Source organism: Toxotes jaculatrix, chromosome 19 (genome assembly GCF_017976425.1).
Source record: "Toxotes jaculatrix isolate fToxJac2 chromosome 19, fToxJac2.pri, whole genome shotgun sequence".
Lineage (NCBI taxonomy): Eukaryota > Metazoa > Chordata > Actinopteri > Toxotidae > Toxotes > Toxotes jaculatrix.
In genome coordinates this window covers 11,241,698-11,267,218 of record NC_054412.1, presented here as the reverse complement: position 1 = coordinate 11,267,218, position 25,521 = coordinate 11,241,698, and the positions used below count along the sequence as shown (strand labels likewise).

The 25,521-nt window shown below is 40.9% G+C and overlaps 1 protein-coding gene across 2 annotated transcripts; it reads right to left on the bottom strand.

Moving 5' to 3' along the window:
• Positions 1–4,155: 4,155 nt before the first annotated feature.
• LOC121199890 (cAMP-specific 3',5'-cyclic phosphodiesterase 7B-like) lies at positions 4,156–24,272 on the bottom strand. Of its 2 annotated transcripts, XM_041064873.1 has the most exons (13): positions 23,949–24,272; positions 20,447–20,507; positions 12,247–12,336; positions 10,955–11,118; positions 10,762–10,825; positions 10,397–10,492; positions 9,336–9,436; positions 8,458–8,589; positions 8,234–8,325; positions 7,807–7,951; positions 7,574–7,670; positions 7,291–7,371; positions 4,156–7,133 (listed from the first exon to the last, which is right to left on the bottom strand). In XM_041064873.1, exons 1-13 carry the CDS (start codon positions 23,967–23,969, stop codon positions 6,916–6,918), a joined length of 1,362 nt encoding a protein of 453 aa, XP_040920807.1. In that variant the 5' UTR covers positions 23,970–24,272; the 3' UTR covers positions 4,156–6,915. The 2 variants fall into 2 exon arrangements, with proteins under 2 accessions (XP_040920807.1, XP_040920808.1); XM_041064874.1 differs by lacking the exons at positions 20,447–20,507; positions 23,949–24,272 and adding an exon at positions 16,510–16,834.
• Between the last annotated feature and the right edge of the window lie 1,249 nt (positions 24,273–25,521).

Here is a 25,521-nt window from a genome sequence, read left to right as displayed (position 1 = left end):
CCAATATACATCATGTACTTTTCAGATTGTAAAAAGTCTCTCATCTGCCCACACATTCTTACACATATTTGCAGTATGCAAATTGTCGAAAGCAGCCAACAAATCTGTATGCATACTTAAATATTAACCCCAAAAAAACATAAATCACCATAGTGTGAAAATATGAGCACAAATGACTGTACAGAACTCACTGTCCATCTTTTACACACACACACACACACACACATATAAGTGGAGCAGGTGAAATGTGGCAGGTGTGCTTCTACAGAAGCTGGGGGTTGTGTATCTTTAGGTCAGACAGCAGAAGGATAAGGGTTTAGAAAGTGAGATAAGAGATCTTAACATGAACACACACACACACACACGCACACGCACACCCACACACAGTCATTGCTGAAAACAGGCTTTGCTCCTGGATATTGATCATGTACATATTTGTTTGCAGAGTGTTTGTGAATGTGTGGGTGTTGCATGTCACATACTGCATGACAAATTAACCCTTTATTTCCCCTAAGTGTACGCTTTAGTCATTCCACAACATAGAGCGCTGTTTGGAAACCACCTGCTGCACAGAGATACTCAAATGCAGGGATGTACTGGAGTGTAAACCCACCACAACCCAGCCAACAATTAATTTCAGGCAGTCTGTGTGACCTAAATGTATAGTTTTTGTTATAGCAAACAGATGTAGAAATTATTTGAGATTTAACCAAAAACATTAATAAAATCTGAAAAGTATTAAATATATTAAATATATGTGGATACCTTTGATGATTAGTATAAATGGATTCTTACTTCTTACTGACCACTTGAAGCCTAGGAACAAGAAACATTCAGCATGTAAGAACAACACAAAAGTCAGTCAAAAAAAAAAAAATCTCCAAAAAAATGAAATAAACAATTTAGTCTCAGCACAGTTTGCAGTTCAAGGTTCATAATTACCCGGAGCTGGTTCTGTCAGGATTGGTGAATCCATTACATGTAAAATATTTAAGGTTAGGAAGTTATTGGATTGTGTGCTGAAGGGTTTAAATTTAAGAAGAGCTTTGTAGATGAATGACATGAGGGGATTATTCTTAGCACATACAGAGTCTATAAGGGGCACTAGTTATAAACCATACTGCACACACAGGATTAGGTTCACACTTATGTTTAGTGGTTTTTTTTTTTTTTTTCCACACAAGGTCAAAGTAGAGCACACTAGAGGGGCACTTCAACGGCCCCTCCAACATGGCTTTAAGGGGAGGCTGAGTTCCTCATTTTATGAATTTGAAGATAAAATACTCCATCTGGTCTCTACGGTGACATTTACTGTACAGTGCGCACTGTATCGTACTGTATGTGCGTGACAGTGGGTTAAAAGGGAGAGAGAGAGAGAGTGAGAAATCCTTCTCATAATTATATTTCACATGTGACTTCCTCCTGCTTAAGTAGAGTGGAGTGAGCAAAATAAGAGACATGCTTCAGAAAAGTAGTGTTTTTCTGCTGTGTTTTTGGCAACTGATTGCAGAAAACAGACAAAAAATAATGTTTTTCAAAGAGAGAAAAAAGAAAGGAAGGAAGCAAAGGCAAGGAACATATACAGTTTATATGGCAGGTATGCTGACTAACAACAGGAGATTAACCCTTTCAATGCAGAGCCCCACAGACAGACAAAATGAGACAGACACAGCATATGAACACCCCAAGTTTCATTTTTCGCTTTCTAAACACAGTCTTTACTCTTCATCTCACAGTAGTGAGACCAGGGAGGAGTCAAAGCATGAGATTTTCAGCTCAAATTCTTTTACTTAGGTAAAATGGTTTATAGATGTATTCCATATAAGGCAGCGATCGATGCCTGTATAATCCCACACAGCTATTGATGACAAATGCCAAAAAGCTCCATTTACAGGTTTGCATTTGGAGGTAGATGTTTATCAGCACAATGGGCCGATGGAGTGAGTGTTTTCATAAAGGGAGTGGTTGGATTGGTTGACTGTCATTTAAGGGGCAAAAGAGGGGGCTTTGTTTGCAGTGTCAATATTTACAGTGACACATGCTGGATGAATACTGATTGACTGGGATGAATTGTGTGTGTGTTTGAGTGGGAGTCAGAAGGACGGAAAGACAGCATTATCAGTGCCAATGGATGTCAGATGTCATGCTCTGATGAACGCAAGTCTTAAAAACATAACTTCTGTCTTGTCTGGAGAGGCCCTGGGCATGTGAGACCCTGTGAGTGTGTGCACTCCCATCTATCTAACAGCAGTACCAGTGAAGTCCCAGAGTATTGGAAGAAAAAAGCTGAGCGGCAGCATCTGAAAGAAACAAGATAAAAGTCAACCAGTACTGTCTCATGTGATCTGATAGGTGACTAATCACAAGTGGACTCTCCCTCTGCCACAATCTACATCGTATTGTATCTCAACCCTGTATTTATAGTAGTTTCACATTTCCTTATTCTTCTCTTTAAACACCAAGTCCACATTAATCCTCTTCACATTTAATTTCCTTTCTCTTACTGTTTTTTTCACTTTACATTTCCCTCCCTTTCCCTTTTTTCCCTCTACTATTCTGCATCAAATTCTCCTTTAAAAATGTTCTGTGGTCCATAAAAGTATGATTTTCAAAATGCCAGTGATGTCCCTAGAGTATCTCAGTGTACAGTTTCATGATTCAGCAGCGTGACTCATTCAGCTTCTCAAATTCTGTTGTTTGTTCTGCAAACTAGAACTTAACGCAATTTTATGCTATGTGATTCCAGCCTGTCTTTCTTCTTACTTCTTTTTTTTTTTTGCCCCCAGCTATGCTTACATCAGAAATTGTCACGTTGATTCACAGGCTGTCTGTTGTATTTATACTGTATACAAAGCAGCAGGTAGGAGCACACACATAATGTGTCCCCTGCCATGAAGAGTGATGGTGCTGTCCCCTGCGCTCTTCTCTTGTGCACAGAGCCGCTGAAATGATGTTGTTGCCATCTAGTGGTCAGTTGCACTCATAACATTTTCTTGGAAGACAAAAAAAAAAAAAAAAAAAAACCTCCATACAAAAAACACACACAGGGCAAAACGTGTCTACTGTTAATTGAAAAACATTTATTTTATTGTTCACAGTGCTCAGAGGTTGGTTGTCAGAACAGAAATATACAGTCAAGATGTCACATGATCCGTTTTGGATACAATGGGCTTAATCTCAAAGGTTTCATTCAAAAATTCTTTAATAGTTACTGTGCTGATGACAACTTGCTGATGATTTCTCTCCAAAGACATTAAGTCCTTAAGGTAGCTGGCATCTAACTAGCTAGCGCGTACATGAAAAAACAAGAAACTAATTGGACATTATGAAGAAACTGTTTTGCTGATATCAAGACCAAGAATGAGCTCTGAACTTGAAGCCAACATGAAAATGGAATACAATTCCATGACCCCTGGGTTTGGGAAGATCATGTGATATGATCGACACAAACGCCAGAGCTGCTACTAAATGGACGTTGTGGTGAGATTGTTTTCTCTCACAGCGGCATGTTAAGTTTTTCACATGGTGCATCACTCTCAGCGCTACTCCTTTCACATCAGGTTGATCACAGTAAATCAAAGGAAAAACAATAGTGGAAAAACAGAATTTAAACTTCTCTCAGTAATAATGGCCCCAGATTGACTGTAACCTTTTAGGTCAAACAAAGAAAACTACAAAAATCCTTTCAAGTTTCTACTGATTTTTGGGAACTGGTTTGACAATCTTTCAAACCATCAGGAAACTGATTACACAAAGTGTGACAATGGGAATCTATTATTGGACAGCACGGTTGAATCTGAGGTGGAACTGCACCACAGGATTAGTTTGTTGAAGTCAGTGATTATTTTTGAACATTGATGACCCTTTAAGGGGGCAAAAAAATGGGAGAACATACCTCTGCCTCAGTGAATATGCATAAAAATGTTCATAGTTTACAGACAAGTTGGTATATCTGATAAATTCTGTGTCTAAATCTTACAATGGAAACTACTGTATCGTATGTGTGTATATATATATATATATATATATATATATGTAAATACCAGTTGGTTGTGATTGAATCTCTTTTGACCATCACAGTCAATTCACTGATTTTATGAGAATAACTTCTTTATAATAAGATGATACTTATGCTGAATCTGATATAATAATCACTCTGGTATAAAAACTTTTATTAAAGACATACAGTACATATTTGTACTTGTTAGTAAAACCAGTATGGCTCAGTGACCCTGTATCAGTGCTGATTCTGAGAGGTATTCAAATACAAGGCAGCCTGAGGCCCGCTATCCTGACTACGTCTACACTACGGCAGTAACATGTCAGTTAGAAAGAATAAAATACTGCAGTTTTAGGTAGCGTTAAGTAACGTTTCAATGTTCTACGTTTACAATTAAAAACAAGTTTGCTCTTGACTCCAAAGGCTGAACTCGGAGGAAGGTCTTCAAAAATAAAAAATAAAATCCGAACAAGACTCAATTCCTCAGAAAGCTTTCTCGGTAACTACGGTCAATCGAAGAGGCAAGTCTGTAGCTTAGAATCCGTCAACAGTGTCAGGCTTTTCAAAGATAGTCTAAGAAAGTAGAGACATCAAAAACACTGACAACAGTGTGCACTTCAGACATGTAAGTGGCTCACATATAGTTGGGAGTTTCAGCAAAGCCAACAGAGTGCTATAGTGAGGACAAAGGAATAATTTATAAATAACCAGAGCTATAGATAGATATGAATACGGCCACTTTCAAACAACTTGGCCAGTGACTTAACTTTATTGCACTGCGCCTAATAGAAAAGGCTTAGTTAGTGTAATGTTTTTAAAAACTCACAGAAATTCATTATCATGTCACTGGTTTTAAACTTTTTATGAGCGTAGCTTTTCCATTTTTGAACTGCGATAATGTTATAGAATACACCGCATGTAGAACATATTGTGGGTTGGCTGGGTTGTTAGATTCATAAAGCTCAGGTTATTCTTCTATTATGGTTCAGGGAAGACGTGGGGCCTGGGCCTCTGTTAGCACTGTGTGTACGCAGCCTCGACCATGCCGGACGTGAATCTAAAATGTGACAACCTTATCTATACATATTCAGAGCAGAGTGGCAAAAAAAAAAAAAGTACTGTTTTATATCAGTACATCTTCCACTTGGCCCAACTAGTATTTACAAATACTAGTATAAATATATGCTTTAAATTACATCAGCTACATATGGATCAGTTTCACCAATGAGATTTTATATATATAAGTGCCATTGTAGACAATGAATTATACATATTTTTTTTAATGATAAACAATGGTGACAAACATCTTAATTGACTAGATACTTACTGCAGGATATAATAAATTAGATAATAGAATTATAGGTATCTGTAGTTACTAATTGGCCCAAGTCTGTTTATAAGATACAGTGCACACAGTGCCTGCAGCAAGTGTAAAAAGAAAGCAATATAAAATCCTTAGAGAGGTAACAGAGCAGTGAGTCAATGTACCAGAACTGTACATTGGCACCTTGGCAATGTTCACTGAGTGTACGGCCCAATCTGACCCTAATACTGGTTGAGAGATCAAACAGGAAACAAACTGCTACAGTACTCTGTGCGTCCATGTGTGTGTGTGTGTGTCTGTGTGTGTGTGTGTGTGTGTGTGTTTCAGTATGCTGGTATGGCAGAATAAAAACAGGCAACAACAATTTGAGTGTGTACGAAAGCTTGTCCAGAAAATGGTAAAACACCATTACAAAATGTGTTTCACAGACAGACCAAGTTGCTGTTAAGGCTTTGTTGTATATGAGCTTGTAAAGTGAGGTTATCAGATAAATAAATGCACCCATTAAGTTGTAAGAAAGGTAACACCAGTGTAAGGAGAGTTATGTTTCCCAGTATCTGTACCCAGTAAGAAGGTTAACACATTGCTGAGATTTTGGCATGTGAAGTGCTGAGGTCGTACATCACAGTATATACAGATTATACTGTTTATAACACTACATGAAAAGAAAAAAAAACAAAACAAACCAAAAACAATAATGGCTCTTGTTTGTGTTCTCCACGTCGGTGAGTCAGCTCAAGTCTGAAAACATCTGGCTGACGGCTGATAACAGTTCAAGCGGCTCAGCAACACCAGCTGAAGCTGCTTCATTAATTGTACAAGTCAGTCTTACAGGTTACACAGTTAAAACAGAATACATGTTACAGTTTACAATACCTTGACATACCAAGTTAGTGCTTGAGTTAAAACAAATTTCAGTGAAAAGTAGACAAGTGAGACACTTGTATGAAAGAGCATCCAATAGAAGTGCAAGCTGTACAAAAAAGAGAAAAAGTGAAAAGAGCTTAATATGTATTGTCTAAAAGTTTAAAAAGCATAGTATAGTTTTATATATTCATATATTCCTCTTATTTTTTCATATATTTTATAACATCTTTGCCAGAACAGTCCAGCTGACTTGTTAGAATTGTATATAATTTTGGCTTTTCCTCATTGTTCTAGCAGCATTGTGCAAACACATTAATATTTGTCTTTGCTGATCCCTCTTCTGCCATTAGCCATAACCCTTCCATATCTACTCCTGCTTCTCAGAAACTTTAAAGCAGATATCACAGGGTTAAAGAGCAAGGCATGACTTTGTCAAATTGGCATTTATTTACTAAGATTATCCATCCATCTCCTCTACCATGGATCTGTCTCCATCTTTTTTTTTTCCCCCCGCAGTGCTACAGTCCTTCTCTTCTCCCTCCAAAAGAGGGAGCCATTTCTCATTAATCCAAGTCAGACTCTCAGCCTGCACTCCCACTGTCAGAGCCTGTGAACTCCCAGGAGTGGGAGGAAAATATGCTGGAGGACAAACGAGGAGGTTGATAAGCACTCCTCTTCTCCATTTACAAAGGAAGATGAAACACCCCGAGAAACGAGGGAAAGATTAAGGGATGCTTTCTCCCTCTCCGCCTCCTCCCTCAGGCTCGGGCTCGTCAGCGTGGGAGTGTGCATGCGTGTCAAAAGGTGTGTGTGCGTATCGTTGGCGGATCCAGCGGGCCTTGTTCTTGTGCAGGTGATCCATCATGGTCTGGCTGAGCAGGCTGGGCTCGGTGAAGCGGTGCCACGCCTCAAACAGAGGCTCCACAATGTGGGAGATAAAACCTGGGACACACAGTAAAGTCAGGGAGAGTGAGCACTGCTGACTCTGAGACTACATACAACCCCTTGCCATCACTCACTGAGTTGAGGCACATCTTCCGTCAAGGACACATGATAATATAATGTTCTTGGTGTATATGTGTGTGTCTTTTGTACTCACCTATCTGGATGACTGGGACAGAGTCAGCCAGCTGGTTACACAGAGGACTGATCTCTAAGTCAAACTTTCTCTCCAGGTCACCTGATAATAAATAAAAATATAGATAAAAATAAAACACTTGCTGGAAAAACATGTAAAAGCAAAGAAGAGACAGAGAAAAGAAATATAGAAGAAGAAGAGGAAGAATTCATACTGGACTTCAATTAAAGTTACACTAAATGTTATGACTTTTTTTCCCTAATTTATATTTTTTCCTTGAATTGAGAGAAGACACTTTACTCACCCTGCCTGTAGAATTCCTCACACACCCTCTCACTCCACTGTTTGCTAAGCTCCCAAATCCGACACGGGTTACAGATGTCTGCACACTTCAGAGCAATCTGAGGGCAGAGAGAGTCTCACACACTTTGGTTTACTGTTTAAATGCAAGTTATGTGATTAAGTATACATTATGATTATAAATTCTGTGAAACATGCTTGGATATATCATCATTGTTGGGTGGGCGTCCAGGATACCTGCAGCATAAAGTGCCTATGTGAAGCCAGTTGAAGGTCCAGGTCCTGGTTGCCCAGGTGTTCTCTGAAGGTCAGCAGGAACTCGTTCTGCCGGCTGATGTCTGTAGCCAGGATGAGAGAGCCCAGCTGCTGCTCTATGTCTTGCCTATAGAGTGGGAGGGTGGACACACTGAGCCAAAAACAGGAAAAGCACATGCTAACTGACCCTGACCTCTGACATCGCTAAGTAGGCTGGTAGGTGAAAGGAGATTATGATACTAAACACATCATGATTATTTGATTTTTATGTGTGTGGTTATAAATTATGAGTGTGTGTAAATTGGGTTTTTGAATATCTGGATCTTGGTTCCAGCCCCTTAATGACCAAAGGTGTGAGGTATCCTTGTAATATATTTCTTTATGTTTCTGTGTATGTGTGTTTTCTTACGACATGTCAGCAGGCAAGTGGGACAGCAGTCCTGACTCTCGCAGCATGCCTACAGTGGATCTCCAGTGGTGACTCTCCAGCACAGATGTGTTCTGTTCAGGACGAGTAAGATTTAAAAAAAAAAAAAAAAACTTCTCCAAATAGACCCCATTGCAGCTTTGACACTAAACCTATCACAAGTGTTGAAACACACATTTACATACAGCACCGCTCCTGGTGTGTACCTGGTAGAGTGATGCCAGGTGGTGTCTGGTCTTGATGAGGAAGGGCTGGTTGACTCCAGGATGGTCCACATCGTGGGCAGCTGCTGCCATCAGACCCAGGAACACGTCCAGGGGGCTCAGCTGCTCTGCTAGCTACAACACAGGAATGGTCCATAGACTCATGCACTGATTTCAGATTAAACCTGATTGCTAAGCAGACTTTTTTGATGATGGTTATGTAATGTAAGAGATGTAGAGGACATCTGGTGAGAAGTAGAATAGAAAAAGCAGATATAACCCTGTCAGCTAAGAACAGGAAACTCAGGCTACTCTGCATATTGGAAAAAAGCGGCAACATAATTAAAGTAAAATAAAAGACACATTTTAGATGATTCTAGAAATAAATTTACCTCAGAGTTTAAATTATCTCATGTCTTGCACTCAAACCTGAAGTGCTCACTCACAGTTATGGATTTTAGCTCATAACAGGTCTAGGTGTGAGTCACAGTGTGGAGATGAGAGCTTAATGGTCACTAAAGGGCAAAATGGTATAGTGATTGCTTGTCATCTTATATGAGTGTGTACCAGTTACCTAAAGCACACCAGCGTGAGTGCTTTTAACAAAATATGTGCATCACAAAGGACACAAAACAATTACTGCAAAAAGGGAACAAGACAGAGGCACTTAATCTGGTCAGAGGGCTTCGGGGATTTCTCCAGGCTGTGGATGGATGTGTTGCAGAGTCTAAGTGAGCAGGAATTATCCCTCAGGGAGCGAAGCTAATAGAATATGTCAAGGAGAAGTGAATCGCTGCAGTTGTGTGTGTGTGTGTGAGAGGGAGAGACAGAGAGTGAATCAGAAAGGGTGTGTGTGCTGTGAATACCGTATTATTCATTACCTTGGGCTCCTTCAGGTAGCAGTACATGGCTTGAGTGACATCCGCCGCATGAACAGCATTGTGATAGGGATTCTGGGAGTGGTAGTCCTCTTGCACCATGCCTGACGGGACAGCCCAAACGCGATTAAACTATTTAACCTTTCACATTTTAATCTGATAGTAATGCAATTCAGGCAAAATGCTGAAACTGTCACGTAAAAGGCCTTAATTTGATTATCAGATCAGTATAATCCAGTTAATTCATCAAGATGTTCTGATCTAATTATGCAAGTAAATGCAGAATTTAGAAAAAAACTGCATATGTTCACCAACAGCTGCAGCAACCCCCTAAACAAATAACTTGACACAATACAGTAGGAAAGCTGAGAGTACCAGAGGTTGCCGAGATTAAAGCGTTTTCCATGTGATAGATGTATGGCACAGGGAGAAACTGAAGTCACAACACCTCTAGGTGGTAATGTAACATGAGTATTTATACTCAACTGATAATTATGAGGTCAACCGCAACAACGGAAAACAAAGTTTGTGTTTTGAGCAATACAACAGTATCAGCTCCCAGTTTCCACTGTCCAGTGACATTCCATAACAACACACAGGTCATTGATGCTCTGCTGTATCTGATAGCCCCTCTTAGCATGCTATGGACACCGGATTAATATTCACTTACGAACACAATATCCCCAGAGTTACTTTATCCATATTTGTTGTTACTGTGGGGAAAATAAACCCAGTGTCCCCTTTGTGATGACTTTCTGACTAACAGAAAAAAAGCAGTTGACGTCAGTCTGGGCTTTCCTGAAACATTAAACCCTGCTCAGCTTTCAAGAGCGTTCTGCTCTGCCAAAACAGCCGGCGGGTGAACCTTTTCCACAGCAAATGCTTTCCCTTTTTTTCATGTAAATGTGAATAAGCCATCATTCTTTTAGCCTAAAAAGTTTTATCGAATTTCTTAAGTTAGTAGCCAACAATATTGGGATGTACTTTTACATCTGTTTTAGCTTGAGAACTAAACAGGACGGGGGGGTGAAGGGTGGAATCACTGCCACTTTCCTGCAGCTTACCCAGAAACCTGTGCAGTTTGACCATGTCCAGCTGGAAGTGATGAATGAGGCCGTAGACATTGAAGAGATGGCACATCAGAGTCACCAAGCTGTTACCTACAGCACACACACACAAACTCATAGGTGAAAAGACACTACGATAAAGTAGTTTAAGTCAACAACAAAAATTTAATTTTATAGCATATAGTTTTAATAGAATGTGACAGTGAAAAAAATTATTATAATATTATATAAGTTGCATATTAAAATACAGTAGTAACAACAAGGTAAAGAAAACAACGACATCTAATGGCAACATACAGCAAGTAACATGATTTTATTTCACAAAAATTAAGAAAATGAATAACCTTGATAAGTCATCTTACCATTTGTAAGACGGTCGAAGAGGAAAATGTCAAAGTTCCATGTGCCTACTTTTGATAGCATGTGCTGTAACAAAAAGACAAAGTGTCACAATCAGTCTGTGATTCACATGTAGTGTATGCGTGACCCAGAGAGCTGGGGATACCAGTCTCTCTGCCCCTCTGTCTGGACGTGGACGTGAGTGTGTGTCCTTACCCCTGCCTGTCCAAGGTAGTCGTCGTCTAGCAAGTGCAGCGACCCGGGGGTGTGGGGCACCAACCCCCTCAGCAGCCTGGAGGCGTGGCAGTACCTCTGGAAGCTCAGCAGACGCTTCACCTTTCTCCTGGTGCCAGTCTCTACCTCCCCCTGCTGGACATTGGCTGAAATTACAAAGACAAAAATTCATTTTAACACACCAAACGCACACAGCACCTGACAAATGTTATCCACAGTGCTGCAGTAGTGACAGAGACACATCTGATAAATGCAGTTAAAAGTTTTTGTGAATTGTATGCGGCTTTGCCACCAGCACCAAGAGTTTTGGTCTCGAGTAATCAAGTGAAAGTCCGTGCTCCCTCAGTGAAGTAGACAACTGTGTGGCCCACTTTTGAAAAACACACAGTCCACTTAACCCACATTTAATGCACAATTACCCTGATTCTGTCTCTGAGCTGTATTCAGAGACGAGTGTATCCCATAATTCATCACGGTCTACCACTGGCAATAATTAACAAGCACAAAGAAGTTTGAAGTTCCTGACCTCTTGGATTCAGCCTTAACACAATCAAATGCTGATTGTCTACACCTGCTCAAATGATTAAATATGCCAGAAATATTATGAATATTTTATGAGTACATATCATATGAGCTTCCTTCTTTTATTTTGAGTGAGTTTAATTAAAAAAAAAAAAAAATAAAAATAATAATAATATCATCTTATTTTTCTTAATTTATGTACAAAACCACTCAATGTGACAACCTCATCAAAGAAGAATCAGAGCTGGAGCGACACATATCCATCTGTTTATATAAGCGGTGGGATGACCTCATTAACCACGTGTTACCCTAATGTTCTCTGAAAACCCTCCACACATTTACAGTCTTAAAGGGTATCTGCTGTCATTTCCAAGAAACTCATCACACTAGTAGTATGTGACTAAGTGCAAACACTGCATGCGTAGGTACTGGGACAAAGCCTCTGTCTCATTTTGAAGAAAGGAGAGTGAACCGAGAAATGTGTACTCAAGAGTTTCATTTACTGTATCATCCTCGTACAACTGAAGTACCTTTATGAGAGCATCACATTTAATATACTTATTATTGTGGTATGGGCAGTGGCAAAAAATTATCATGCTTTGTGTATCACTGAATAACCAGACAGAAACATTCCTGTAATTCTGAGTGGAATTCCTGGAAAATAATATCATAAATTTTACTATAATGAATAGATGGGAGTTGTGTTACTGGACTGACATGGTCAATTAATGTGTACTGTGTTGTAGGCTTACTTTTCAGGATGTGCAGGTCAATCAGCGGGTAGGAGCCTCGTCTCTCCGCCAGCAACACACCAGCATGACCAGTGCTCAGTCTGCCATCAGCTAAATGAGAGAGAAAGAACAAGGGGAGGATAAGGAAAGGGTGGGATAAGTTGGGCAGCCGGCGGGGTGACGGGAGGACAGCAGAGCGAAGTGTTCCCCCTGGTGTCGTACATAGATGTTCAACATAATCAGCCTCATAAAAGCAGATTTAGAGTCGTCTTTAAATCAATGTCCATGAAACAACAGGATCTTTGACTTCGCTGAATCACCAGGACATCGTGCATCTGGTCCGAGTTTGCCCGAAGAGAATGGATTTCATGCCATGGTGCAGCTGTTATGGTTGCAGCTCTGACTGGTGCTACTTCGACAGCATATGTTCTGTTCATGCGAAAATTATTCTTGTTTTCACTGTAGAGTCACACAAACGCTGATTGTTTGATATGATTCATTTTCCATCAGAGGTGGTTCATAACCTGTGTGTCGTAACAAAAGACCAAACAGTAGCAGTAGTTACAAAGAGTTTCTGTTTGAAGAGTTTGATTCCAAAACATGACTTTCACTATTTAAACCCCTGACAAACATTTCCTTACAAAGAAAAGGAAATGTTTATTTCTCACATCTTTGAAATGCCCATGTATTTCTGACTAGCTGACAGCACATTTTCTCCTAAAAGGATATCAAGAGTTTTTATCTACTGAAATTCTTTCCACGGGAACTGTCTGCAGTCTCACAAGTAACCTTCTGGGTTTTAATCCTTGCTGTGTGAGCACCTATCAACACAACAGCAAGAGCACAACAGATCCCTAAACACTGAATACTGCCTCTGTTTAAAATGCGCAATCCACACACCCAGAGGCCTGTGACAACAAGGCACAACAAAAGCAGGCTTTAAGTCACAGCACACATGCACACACAAGAAATTTACACTTGAATAAACTAAAAACTATGGGAATGCTGAATAATTTACAGATCAGATGAGAGGAACTGGAGCGTACTATGTCCCAGAGGTTGCCAATTCACATCACCTCTGTGACTCCCACTAACAAGAGCAGCCAAACTACCTGTTAATGGGGTTGGAGTCACTGTGGTAACTCCCTCGGGTTGCCAGATCTTGCCTTGCGAGTACGGGCTGCCAAAGAGGCAGAGTTTGCAGGCAGGTGTTGTGGGTTTGGTAAAAGCATGTGTCCGCTGTGTAAGCAAGGCGGCTATACATAAAACATATGGTGGAAAAGTGGCATCATTCCCTATTTATGCTTGTGTTATAGTCCAACAAATAAATATAAACCACTTGGGGGAAGTGAGTCAGCCTGTTAAAGCGAGGCAGAAGAGTCCTGCTGGCCTAGTTTGAGCAAGAAAAGGAGAAAATGGGGGAAAGCCTCTTTGCTTTTTTATCCTGTGTGCTGGCGGGGAAGAAGGGGAGGAAATACATCATCTGGAAAAACCACCGCAGTAACACTCAGATCACCCCCTTCTAACACGCACACACCACCCGTCCTTCGCTCTAGCTATCTCTCCATACTATTTTATGTATCAGTCCACCTTTCATTCCTCCTCTACTTCTGGATCATGTCTCCACATCCTCCACTCTCTCTCTACCCCCTCCACTTTCCTATCATCCTTCATTCCTTCCTGTGCAACAACAACACCGCCTCTCACCATCTGATCCATCCTTTCGTCTCGCCACCCCCCCCCCCCCACCCCCGCCCCTCTCCTCTTTCCCTTTCTCTTCTTTTAACTCTCCGTGTGGTAAATAGGTCATTGTCTCCACGCTAAGCAGAAGTGGGTCATTTAGGATGAAAACGTGAATCAGTCGGAAAGGGTGCTTGTGTAAAGACGCGGCAATGCGTACACGCGCCGCGTCATGGACTTCTGTGTGAACACTCATGGCACGCACACATACACACACGCACACACACATAAAAACACTTGCAAATGAGGCTAAATCCCTGATTCCAAAAGCAAAAACAAGATCGGACACTTGGCATACAGCTCGCACACACACTCACAGACACACACAGACACACAGGGCTCTGATAGGAATATGTTCACTTGGCTTCACTGAATCTGTGGGTGTTCACGGCACAAATTGTGCTTTGGGGCTGTTTTCCTTCTCAGAAAGAGACAGTCAGACCCGAATACAAATACATTTTAAAACACACAGTGACAGATGATGTTTCCTGCTGCCTGCAGCTGCTGCTGCTTTATCTGGATGCATAGATACATGCGGTGCATCTGCATCCAGATACAGTTAACTCAGTGGCGGAGCTAACAGGTTCTCTTTCTTTGTGTTTGCACTGAAAATGATTTGTCATCCTTCTGATCTGCCAGTGACGAGCAAAAACATGACATGCGTAAGAAAGGTCTTAGATGCTTTGTTCACAGACTCTCTAAAAATCCACGTTTTAGATGTGCTAAGCTCAACTCCAAAGATATATTTTACTGGTTTATTTTTTGCTATATTTTTATCTAATCACCAACAGGCAGAAAAAACACCAGTGCTCAAAGGGAAATGTCTATAATCTAGCTAGTTATTTTCTCTATTAATTGATAAACTATTTAGTTGCCAAAAAATACCAGAAAATAGGTAAACATTCTTAAGACCCATGTTGACACATTCAAATGTTTTTTTGTCCAATCAGCAGAACCACATTCCAAACATATTGTGTGTAATAACACAGAAAGACAGAACCTGCGAATTTTTGAAATTTTGGATTCAAAAATGGTTTTAGTAAATCAATAAATCAACATAGTTGCCAGCCCGTAGGTGAATTATTCTTCATCTGCAGCACAGCCAACCCCCAACTCCACTGCTGTGTTATGTCCAAAATCCTAATGTCAAGAAAGGAAAATTTGGCAATTATTAATTACACTTTAGGCATTAAAAAGATCACAGCCTGAGCCTTCGGTAAAATGCTGAATTCTAAAACACTGTCAGTTGTACTTTTTCTGCCGAAATCTCCCTGAACATGGTAAACCCACTTTCATTGTTTTTTTGTTTTTTTTTTCAGTCTACAATTCGTTCAATGTCAGAATGACTCACTATCACCACAGACAAGGTATCTCACAGTGTCTCCACACATGTTGCATATGGTGAAATCAAATATTGCGCAGACTTTCACACTCTGTAAGGAGTAATCAAATGAATGGGTTCATCACGATTCAAAGGAAAAGTCACAGGCAGTGAGCAGCACACATCTGTCCATTTTCCACCTTATGAGTCAGAACTTGCGCACAGGTAATTCCCCACAGTGTGAATCATCTCTTCACCTTAACTCTTCACAGCACATTATGCACTTTTTCCATTTTTTGATCAGCTGGTTACGCTAATATCTAAGTCAAGTCTTTCACTGCATCATACTCATAACATTAAACGGTAATGCGATCAACATTAACAATAAACATCTGACAATTAGATCTGACATTAACAGAAAAATCCTATCAATATATGAGTCAGAAAACCTAAGATCAGGCCAAAAACACCACTCAATAAAGTCAGCATTACATGTGTTTCCATAGTCAACATACTGTTAAATATCAATGCAGTCACTGTTGTAATGCAATGTCACTCATTACCATAACTGTTAAATATAAAATGACCTTATTTCCTGCCATTACTGTTGACATTAAGCATTGGTTTATTGTCAAATCTGCACTAAAGTAAATTCATACCAAACTGTAAACAATGTCACTTTGCGTCATGAGTGTTATGCTCCCAACAGACGGACAGAGGCTCGACTGATGGCGTCACATCAGTACAGCTGCAGCTCAGCAGATGGTTACACAGCTTTATTTAACGGACACTCTGGGCTTTACAGACCAAATCCCTCACTTCACCATCCACTCTGCCCGGGCTGTCTGAACTGCTCCGAGCCGCGTCTCGACCCACGCCATTTACGGACACACACGCCCGTAAACATACGGCCAGAGGCGCGCTTGTCAGAGATAATCTGTCACACGCAAACACCCACACACATGCACCCAACATGCACTTGTCACAGAGTCAAAAAGTCGAATATTCAAATGCAAAAATGGACACATAAAAACAAGATAGTGATGATAATGAAGGAATGTTCCCAAAAAGCCCAATGCAAAGTCACACTATTTTCATGTAGGTTACACAGCTGCTGGGTCAAACTAAAACAGACATGAGACGCATGAGACATTAAACATTTATCAGAAATCTGACTCCCATAAGCTTTACTGTACTTGTAACATGTATTATGTGGAAGTTACCTTCCAGATGTGTACTGTCCTCTGTGTCCTGCTTCACCTCCTCTACCTCCTCCTTCTCTGCTTCCACCCAAGTGCTTGCCTCGCTTCTCTCTGACCCCCGAGGGCCCCCCCTTCGTGCCCTCCAGGCTGCCCTGAGCTGCCGTATGAGAGCCGGAAGTTCCAGGGCCAGAGACAGGCCCCCGCAGGTAACTGGAGGAGTCCTGAGAGGACCCCACACCGGCGAGCGCGAACCCTCATCTGGACAGACCCCAACGTCGACCCCGACACCAAGACTAGAGTCCCGCATTCTAAGATCGGGGCCCCAGAGCTCCTCTAACACTGGCATCCTCACAGAACACAAAGAGAGATAGATGGTGGACAAGTGCAAGGAAAGCAAAGATCAAAGTAAAGAGGGGAGGGAAAAGGAGGAAGAGGAGAGAAAGAGGGATGATGGGACAAAGAAACCAGGAGAGGAAGAGACGACAGAAGTAGAAGCTCACTGTCAGGTAGCCATGGGTGAGACAGAGGAGGACAGATTGAGAAAGTAGCAGGTCTGGATGTAGGACAGAGGAATAAAGGCTGCAGAGAGAGACAAAATCAGCGGTAGGAAGAGGAGAGGGATTGAAAGATTGAGAGCAAAAGGAGTGCACAGTGATAAAAAAGATGAAACAAAAAATGCAAATTGGGGAAAAGCCAGAACATGGAGAAGAGAGTCCCTGTCTCCCAGAGTCGGCCACTGACGGTCTGCTCCCTCCTTCTGCCGCATTCTCTCTCCCCTCTACAGCCTCACTCGCGCCAGCGTTGTTGTGGAGTCTAAAAGCCCCTCCTCTCTCCACTCTGAGCTCACCAGCACGCTCCCTCACTCTGCCTATACGCTGCGACCCCAGCGACAGACCAATAGGATTCGTGTGACCGTTCATAGGGCTCTGGGTTCACAGACACATCCCCTGTCTCACTGTCAGGTCAGTGGGACCACAGCTATGCGAGGTGAACACACACAAAAACACTTTAATTTCTATAAAATATAGCAATATTAGTATCCAACATAAAGTCTGTTTTTTTAAAATTATGTTTAAAAGCAGATTATGGGTTTTTTTTCCCCCAAATCATCAACTAATTGTTTGGTCTATAAAACGTCAGTAAATAATAAAAATAAAGAAGGCTGCCAATCTAAATTTCCCAAGAGCCCCAGGTGAGGTCTTTTTTTTTTTTTTTTTTAGGAATTACATAAATGTTATTATATAAATAGATCAGCTAATCATTTAACTGTCTAATCGTTTCTGTACTAATTGTGCACATTGTTTGTTTAACCTTTGAGAACACAAGCTCACACTGCGGGAGAACAAAATAATGAACTTGTTCTGCTTGAAGGTAAAACAAGGTACACGGCACAATGTGAGTCACTCTTCATTGAGGCTTCGCTGGCACAGAAACACTCGAGCGGGGTAGTTTTGATTTATTTGTTCCGAATTCTCCTGCTCAGGTGACTAACCGGCCTTGGGCTTAAACACAACTGTCATTTCTGAAGACAGAAGCAGAAGAACAGGATTTGTTCGAAACATTAAATTCTTGGAAAACGTTCAAAGAAATGTCAGAGGAAAACAGCGAAATGGTTAAAATCGTGATGACTAAAGCAAGCACCGCTGTATGAACACTAACTGTATCCAGGACTTATCTAAACCAATCAGATTCCCACTCTGTACCACTTTTAACGTTCAGTGCCTTACTTACACTAGTATTATCTTCTATTTGTGCTCTGCTACTGAGTCTCATACCATGATTTTAATAGCCTAAACTGAGCCGGTTTTAACTCAGATGAACTGTATGACTGACTGACTGAATATTCCTTTGGGGGTGAAACCACTCTCTGTCTGTCATCCTCAAATGTCACAAACACCCGAAGGCTTTCCTGTGGCTGCTGAAAACCAGACATTAATTATAATACTGCAATTGAGTGAATGTACACAGACCTGTGTGTATACATGGAGGGGTGCAGTGCTGCAACTACTACACTTTTCCACTGAAGTGTTCCCTTGAGAAACAGTCACATGCTGACAAAAGTACAGACACACACACAAACACAATCATAAAGGCACAGGCAGACACATAGCCTTGAATGTCACATATCAGACGCAAGGAGTGAAATGCGTGGAATTATGAAAGCGTGTTAAGATAAAAGATACATGCTGTGGGAAACGGTGAGAGGCAGTCAGTGAGATAATGTACAACAGGGTGAACATGCACCATGACTATGTACACTACAGCTTTTGTTGTTACTCTGATCAGCAGTTGGTATTCAGTGTGAAATATTATGTTTTCTTATAGGGTGCAGCGACATCATGAGGAACAACGCAAAGTCTCTTACTTTGTATCCTCCGAGTAAATTCTATAATCAACAGAGAGAACCTGATGTTTTCAGACCTGCTGATCAGAGACAGTCGACGAGTTCTTCCTCGGTTCCTTCCCTCGGTTTAGGAACATGTCTTAAGATGACTGTGGGCTACGTCTGGGCTACGCCCACCAGATGAGATGGTAGATGACAAAAGCGCCGTGAACTCTCCAGAGAACTGGAGGTGAATGAACTGGGAGACTGAGGTGAACCTTAGGTGAGCTGAGGCTCCGCACTGAAACCTGATGAACTGGATCATAACATAATTCTCATTCACGACATTTTGTCTCTCCTGAAACATGACGTCTACTCATTGTAAAAATCTGGCACATTTTAAAAGAATGACAGGCAGCGACAGGATCACAAAGCAAACTGATTCAAATTTTTGAGCACCACGCAATGTATGATTTTTATCTCAAGCTGTGACGGACTTTACAAACCTAAAGCAGCCTTTATCTGCACTATGAATGAGTGCAACAGTGGCAACATGAAGAGGGATAGTGTTTCTCATTGCTGGCGCTTGAAAATAAAATTACTAAAGTCTGTGTAAAGTGACAAAGATGAGAACATGTGAGTTAATCTGCAAAAGAACAGTAGCAGCATACAAACGGGTATAAATTGTAACTGTGTGAATATGTGAAACTTAGGCATGTGGCAGAGAAACAGTGATATAGTCACAGAACGAGAGAGAGAAAGATATCAGAGAGTCGACGAGGTCAGTGGAGTCTTGATGAGTACACTTTGGGAGTCGGCCAGTGGACTGCTGGCTCCAAATGACCCCTCGCTCCCTGTCAGACACACACACATACAGGGTATACAGTACGACTGAGGCACCACTCAGTCTCTGCACCCTGTGGTGTGTGTGTGTGTGTGTGTGCGAGTGTGTGAGCGACTCTTATTTTTTATTCTTTTTAAGATGCCACTGGTCACGTTTTCTGGCAGGTCACTGTTGAGAAGTGGGTCAGCTGGTGAATGAAATGGTCCATCTAAAGAAAACACTGCCAAGTGTTTGTGTTTGTGTTTGTGTCGACATTTGTGCTTGTTTGTGTTTGTGCATGTGAAAGTATGTGCACCTTTTTTTGTCATTTGTTAAAGGCTGCTTCACACTTTCGCTTTTTTTTCCCCACTAAAGTTTTAAAACAACTCTGACATTAATGTGGAAAAATAACAGCTTTGGCTATAGTTCAAGGTCTGAGACTGTAGTTATGATAAAGTGCTACTTTTCACTGTCTCCAGCTCAGGCACAATTTCGAAAAACACAACTAGGAAAAAAACTCAACACTGTGAGAACACTTGCAGGCGAAGAAGTTGGATTTGTGACTTTTACAGAGTTGTGAAACTTACTGTATTGAACAGAAGTCATTCAACTTGACAGTGTAGAGAGTATACACAGATAGCAGAAATATGCTTCTCTGTTTGACACAGAGATTACACTGGGCCAAAGGTTAGTGAAAGCCTGAAGCCGAGCTCCCAAATATTTGGAAACATTCTCCTCCACCAATTTGCAGCTGACAACATATATTAACAACCTTTTGGCACGGAGGTATTCAGGTCAGTTAGCATTCTTACCCAGCATGCGAACTTGTATGGCATTCTGCTCCGACCTTTTAAATGTGACAGCTCCACACCTCTGTGGCAGAGAGAAGGAGACGAGAGAGAGAGAGAGAGAGAGAGAGAGAGAAATACGGGAGATTAATGTTACAACACCCAAAAATACACACTGCTATCAAAGAGCATCAATGAACCTGGCTAATAAATAGAAACTGTGCCAAAAGTCACGGTGACCCTCTTTGCGAGGCTTCACACACTCACAGACCTCTTTCGCACCCGGTGTGCCACCCTGCCAGCACTGCACTGTTTTCCAAGCCCTCAAAATCTACAGCAGGGTTTAACTTAATATTTTATTTATCTAAATTAGTTAAAATATGGGATACTGATTTAGACTAAATGACTGAGTATAGAGGTAAAAAGAGGTGAATCTTGTATCACGTTTGTCAATGTAACATCCTCACTGTCTGTAATTAATAATAAAATCCCAAACTGAGTCGTGAATTTGGAACTGGATTACAGACATCTGTTCAAAGAGTATTCATCGTCTTAGTGAATAAGAGAGTAGGCGCGTTTTGGCCACAGCGGCATCTGCCGTTCTGGTAGCGACATGTCTGCACGTTAGCCAACAACACTGGAAAAGTGGGTCAGGCAGCAAACTGGCATAAACTAGCAACAATCTGCACATTAATCACATGCTTCCACATGGTTGGTCCTCATGGTCAGGGGCTTTAAGTCATCCTTTGTTTTTTAAATTTCCCATTAAAACGTGTGTTTGTATCAAGTTCAGGTCACATGTTTATCTTTTTCTTTTTTAGAAAATACAAATTAGACAGACATATTGGAAAAGATGCAGTTCACAGAACTGTTCATCACATTAACGCAGTATCACTTTCCATGAGAACTTGACCTCACTAACAGCCTTTTAATAGTGAGACATTCATCAACACCACTGAAAGTTGGTGAAAAGTTGGTGAAGACTACAATAACCATAATTAAAATAGCTGTGACTAATATGTGAAATATTCAGAAAAAAAAACCTGCAGTAAAGCCTTAAATTTGAGAAGCTGGCACCAAGAAATGTTTGCTTGAAAATGGATGAAAATATTAATGGATTATGAAAACAGCTGCTGATTAATTTTCCATAGATCGGCTATCTGATTAATGTCAAGCCTCTATTTGTGAATCCTGACTGATCAAGACTTCTGTCGCGTCACTCCAACCCCCTGGAAAATGACGTGAGTGGTAACAGTAAAATATTTTCCATCGACAGCTCTGCCCTGCTTTTGAGTCAGTATCAACACTACCTTTCCCATCTCTGACTGATGAGTTAAAACTGATAAAATACATCAGCTGAGTGATAATCTGCCACTGTACCCTGATATGAACTCGGTTCTGAAGCCTAATTAGAATCCAATGTACTGTGCTGCAGTTCAGGCAGACTGAGCTTGGTACATTTTACCAATTGAGGTCATCTATTTATAATAGGTAGTAATGGCTATAATAGTTATAATGACTAGACATCTGTGTGCATAATAGACAAGAGTTAGAGTTGACCGAGTGCACCAAGCAGTGTTGGTTTAGAGAAACATGACAGCAAAGACACACACGTGTACACATTTGATAGAAACCAGGCAAACACATAACAAATCATCTGCTATCTGTTTTTACGTAGCTATTTGTTAGAACTTCTCTGGAGAAAAACAGTCATAAACAAGCACCTTGAGTAGGAGGATTTACGTCTAAAGTAGCTCACTGCTGTTTACTGGCGGGAAGGAAACGGGTGGATGGAGACAAACCAGAGGCAACGACTGCTCACTCATCCAGCCCACGTGGTTATCGCATGTTTACAGGACGTCCTCGTCTTTTTTTGTTTTTTTCCATGATCTGTCACTCTGTGCTCGCATCATTATTCACCTCATCTGGCCAACTCTACAGTCATGTCTCTATACTGTATCTGTTTGTGTGGGGCCATCTGCAGTCAGACTGTTTAGATTGAGTAGGTCCACTCACTGTCTCCTCTATGTTCACAAGAGTTTGGAAAAAAATAGATTTTGATTTCAAAGGCTTTTGCTGTGCAAGTATCAATTGCAGCTCTGTACTTTAATCACACATTAAAAGACAAACACAATGTGTGTATGGCCAACTTCTGTTGCACAGATTCCGTGATATGTATATTCTATTAAATAATACTTAGTATATTATTTGAACACAAAAAGACAAGAAATGTATAGAAGGGGATTAAAATAAGGTTGCACATACACCCCTTTTAAAAATTCTCAATTAATTTTTTAGACAAGAAATATAATTACATATAATTGTAATAACACAGGACAGAGAAGAAATTGGAGAACAAGACAAGTTGGAAAAATGGGGATGCAAGATCTCCAACGATCAACACACATTAAGGGCTTATTTAAAATATTAGATAGTGGATGACAGTACAGAGTATACAAGTAATGGCAACTGGGTGATCTCCATGACAACCGAGGAAACTCCATCTGCCAAGGAAAATCATAAAATGTCCTAGAAAGCTCTGGAAAGAAGTAGTTGTTAGCCTAAATTGTTTTTGTCATACCATTTCCAAGCTCAAGAGGAAAACTCTGTTTGAAAGCTCTGTAAAAGGCTAGAAAGTGGACCTTGAGTTGAAATTTTCCTAACAAAACATACTGATTCTAAACTCAAGAGTGAACTCTCATGCTCAAACATGCTAATTTGTCTACACGGGATAGTCACGTTACATGTACTGTAAATAATATTAATAATTAGCTGCCTTGTTTTCACAGTCAACAGTTTTCACAATATCAACTTCTTCATACTGTGTATGTGAAGATGCCTCATTAAGCATTCAGAACTAACATATGTTTGTTATAAGTATGTACACATACTGCCTGTATACAGTATGTGACAGTCTATACTGAGTTAAACACAAAGACCAAACCGGCCTTATAATGTAGCCTATTATAGATCCCTCCGCCATACACCTGCCCCCTTGACTACATGTGGTCTGCAGTGTCCAGGCTGCAGGTTGACTGCTGTAAAGCTGTCAATACACTGACGTGGGACATTGCAATAATACACAAAGCCTACTGTGGCTAACACTGCAGCTTATGTTATATACATAAGGAAGTCCGCACCAAAAAAAAAAAAAAAAAAAAAAAAAAAAAAAAAGAGGCTATTCCCTTACCATTAGACCCCAAGGTCACCATAAACTCACTACCTAGAATCAAAACAGGTTAGCCCTTATGAGAATACTACCACACTCATACAGGAACATTAAAAACGCCGTAGCACATAGCATTCACAACGCAGACTTCAATGCGGTCATATTAAACTCTCTAATGAGACTCAAGACATCCTTACGGGTTCATTATAGGAATGTAACACAGGTTTTTCGTTGGGTCTTACCGGGCCTGTTCTAAAACAGCTCTGTGTTTACAAGCCTGTATGTGTATATGTGTGTGTGTGTGTATGGCTCAGGAGGCTCGCAGCACATACGTCTTTAAAGTCACAGTCTACGTACCTCGACCATTAAACAGGACATTTAACCATCGTGGCTGCTCGTGGACAGCGAGTGAATGCGACGGAACCAGGCGCGTGCTGAGTGTTTTCATATCACGGGAAGCGCAGGACTGGAGCTCGAACAGCAGGATGAAAGCTGACTGGATGACACCTGTTTTTTCTTTCTTTCTTTCTTTTCTTTTCTTTTCTTTTTTTAAATTAACTACTTCATCCTCCCCCCGCGGTTGTGTCTGACCTTACTCGTCCTGTGTGGACAGCGTCGGCTTTTAGAGAGACAAGGTGAAGTTGCTGTTTCCCCCCGCCGCGCCTGTCCGCGTGCAGTGTGTATGACTTGGTTGTGAGCCGCAGAGAGAGGAGAGGGGAGGGGCTGGTTGTAGCACCACAGGGGCGGGACATGGGGAATAGGACCAATCAGCGCTGTTTTGAGTACAATTAAAGTGTTTAATTGGGTTTAGAATTTAAGTATCAGGGAGTAAATTTGCAAAGCGTTTTTCCCAAATGAAAACTAGACTGACGCAGATCCTAGATCTACCCACAAGGAGGGGGAAAAAGAACCTGTGGGCCCCTGTTGACCTCCATAGTTCTCAGGTTCTCTGTGCATTGTGTGCACACTTCATTAGGAACACCTGTGCTCCAGCTTATTCATGCAGTTAACTAATCAGCAAGTCGCGTGGCGGCAGTATGATGCATAAAATGATTCAGATAGAGGTCAGGAGCCTCAGTTAATGTTGACATCAAACACAACAACAGGGTAAAAAACGTGACCTCAGTGACTTTGGTATAAATGTAGTCTGGTCTCATGAATCTGGATTTCTGCTGTGGCTGCAGAGGGTAGGGTCAGATTTAAGCAGAGTATAAATTTGTGGACCTAACCTGCTGTATATCAACAGTCCAGACTGTAAGGGTGTGAGGAATGTTTTGTTGGCTCACTTTGGGCCCTTAATACCAATCAATCCTGGTTTGAATGTCACAGTCTGTCTGAGTTTTGTTGCTGACCATGTGCACCGTTTTATGGCCACAATTTACCATCTTCTAACTAGTATAACAAGTATGCGAAACACCTGCACATCTTGAGCACAAAATCTGTTCACGTCAACACACTATTGGAACACACTGATGCTTTTATTGCAGTTTTAATAGCCATCTGGATAGTGAACACTGTTTTTATAAGTGCAAGAATTACTTGTATAACTTTTGTCGTGTGTGTGTGGAAGAAAAATGCTGAGTTTGGATATATTTAAAACGCATACATGAGGTAAACATGTAACCATAAGGAACGGAAAACTGCTCACACTCACTGTGAGGGCACATTTAAACTCTTCAGTCAGCATTTCAGGATAAAAGAAGATGGTAGTTTGACTGAACCAATTTCTTGTCAATAAACGTGTTAATTAAAGTATAGTAAAATATGGTAAAATTACCTCATAAAAATGTAGTCAGCTGAAACAATGAGAAAATGTTGTCTTAATATGTAATGCTGACACCTGGTGGAAAACAAGTTAAGATACAATAGAGAGTACATACAGTACACTGTACACTATATGTACATGAGTGAGCCAAGGCCATTCAAAGAC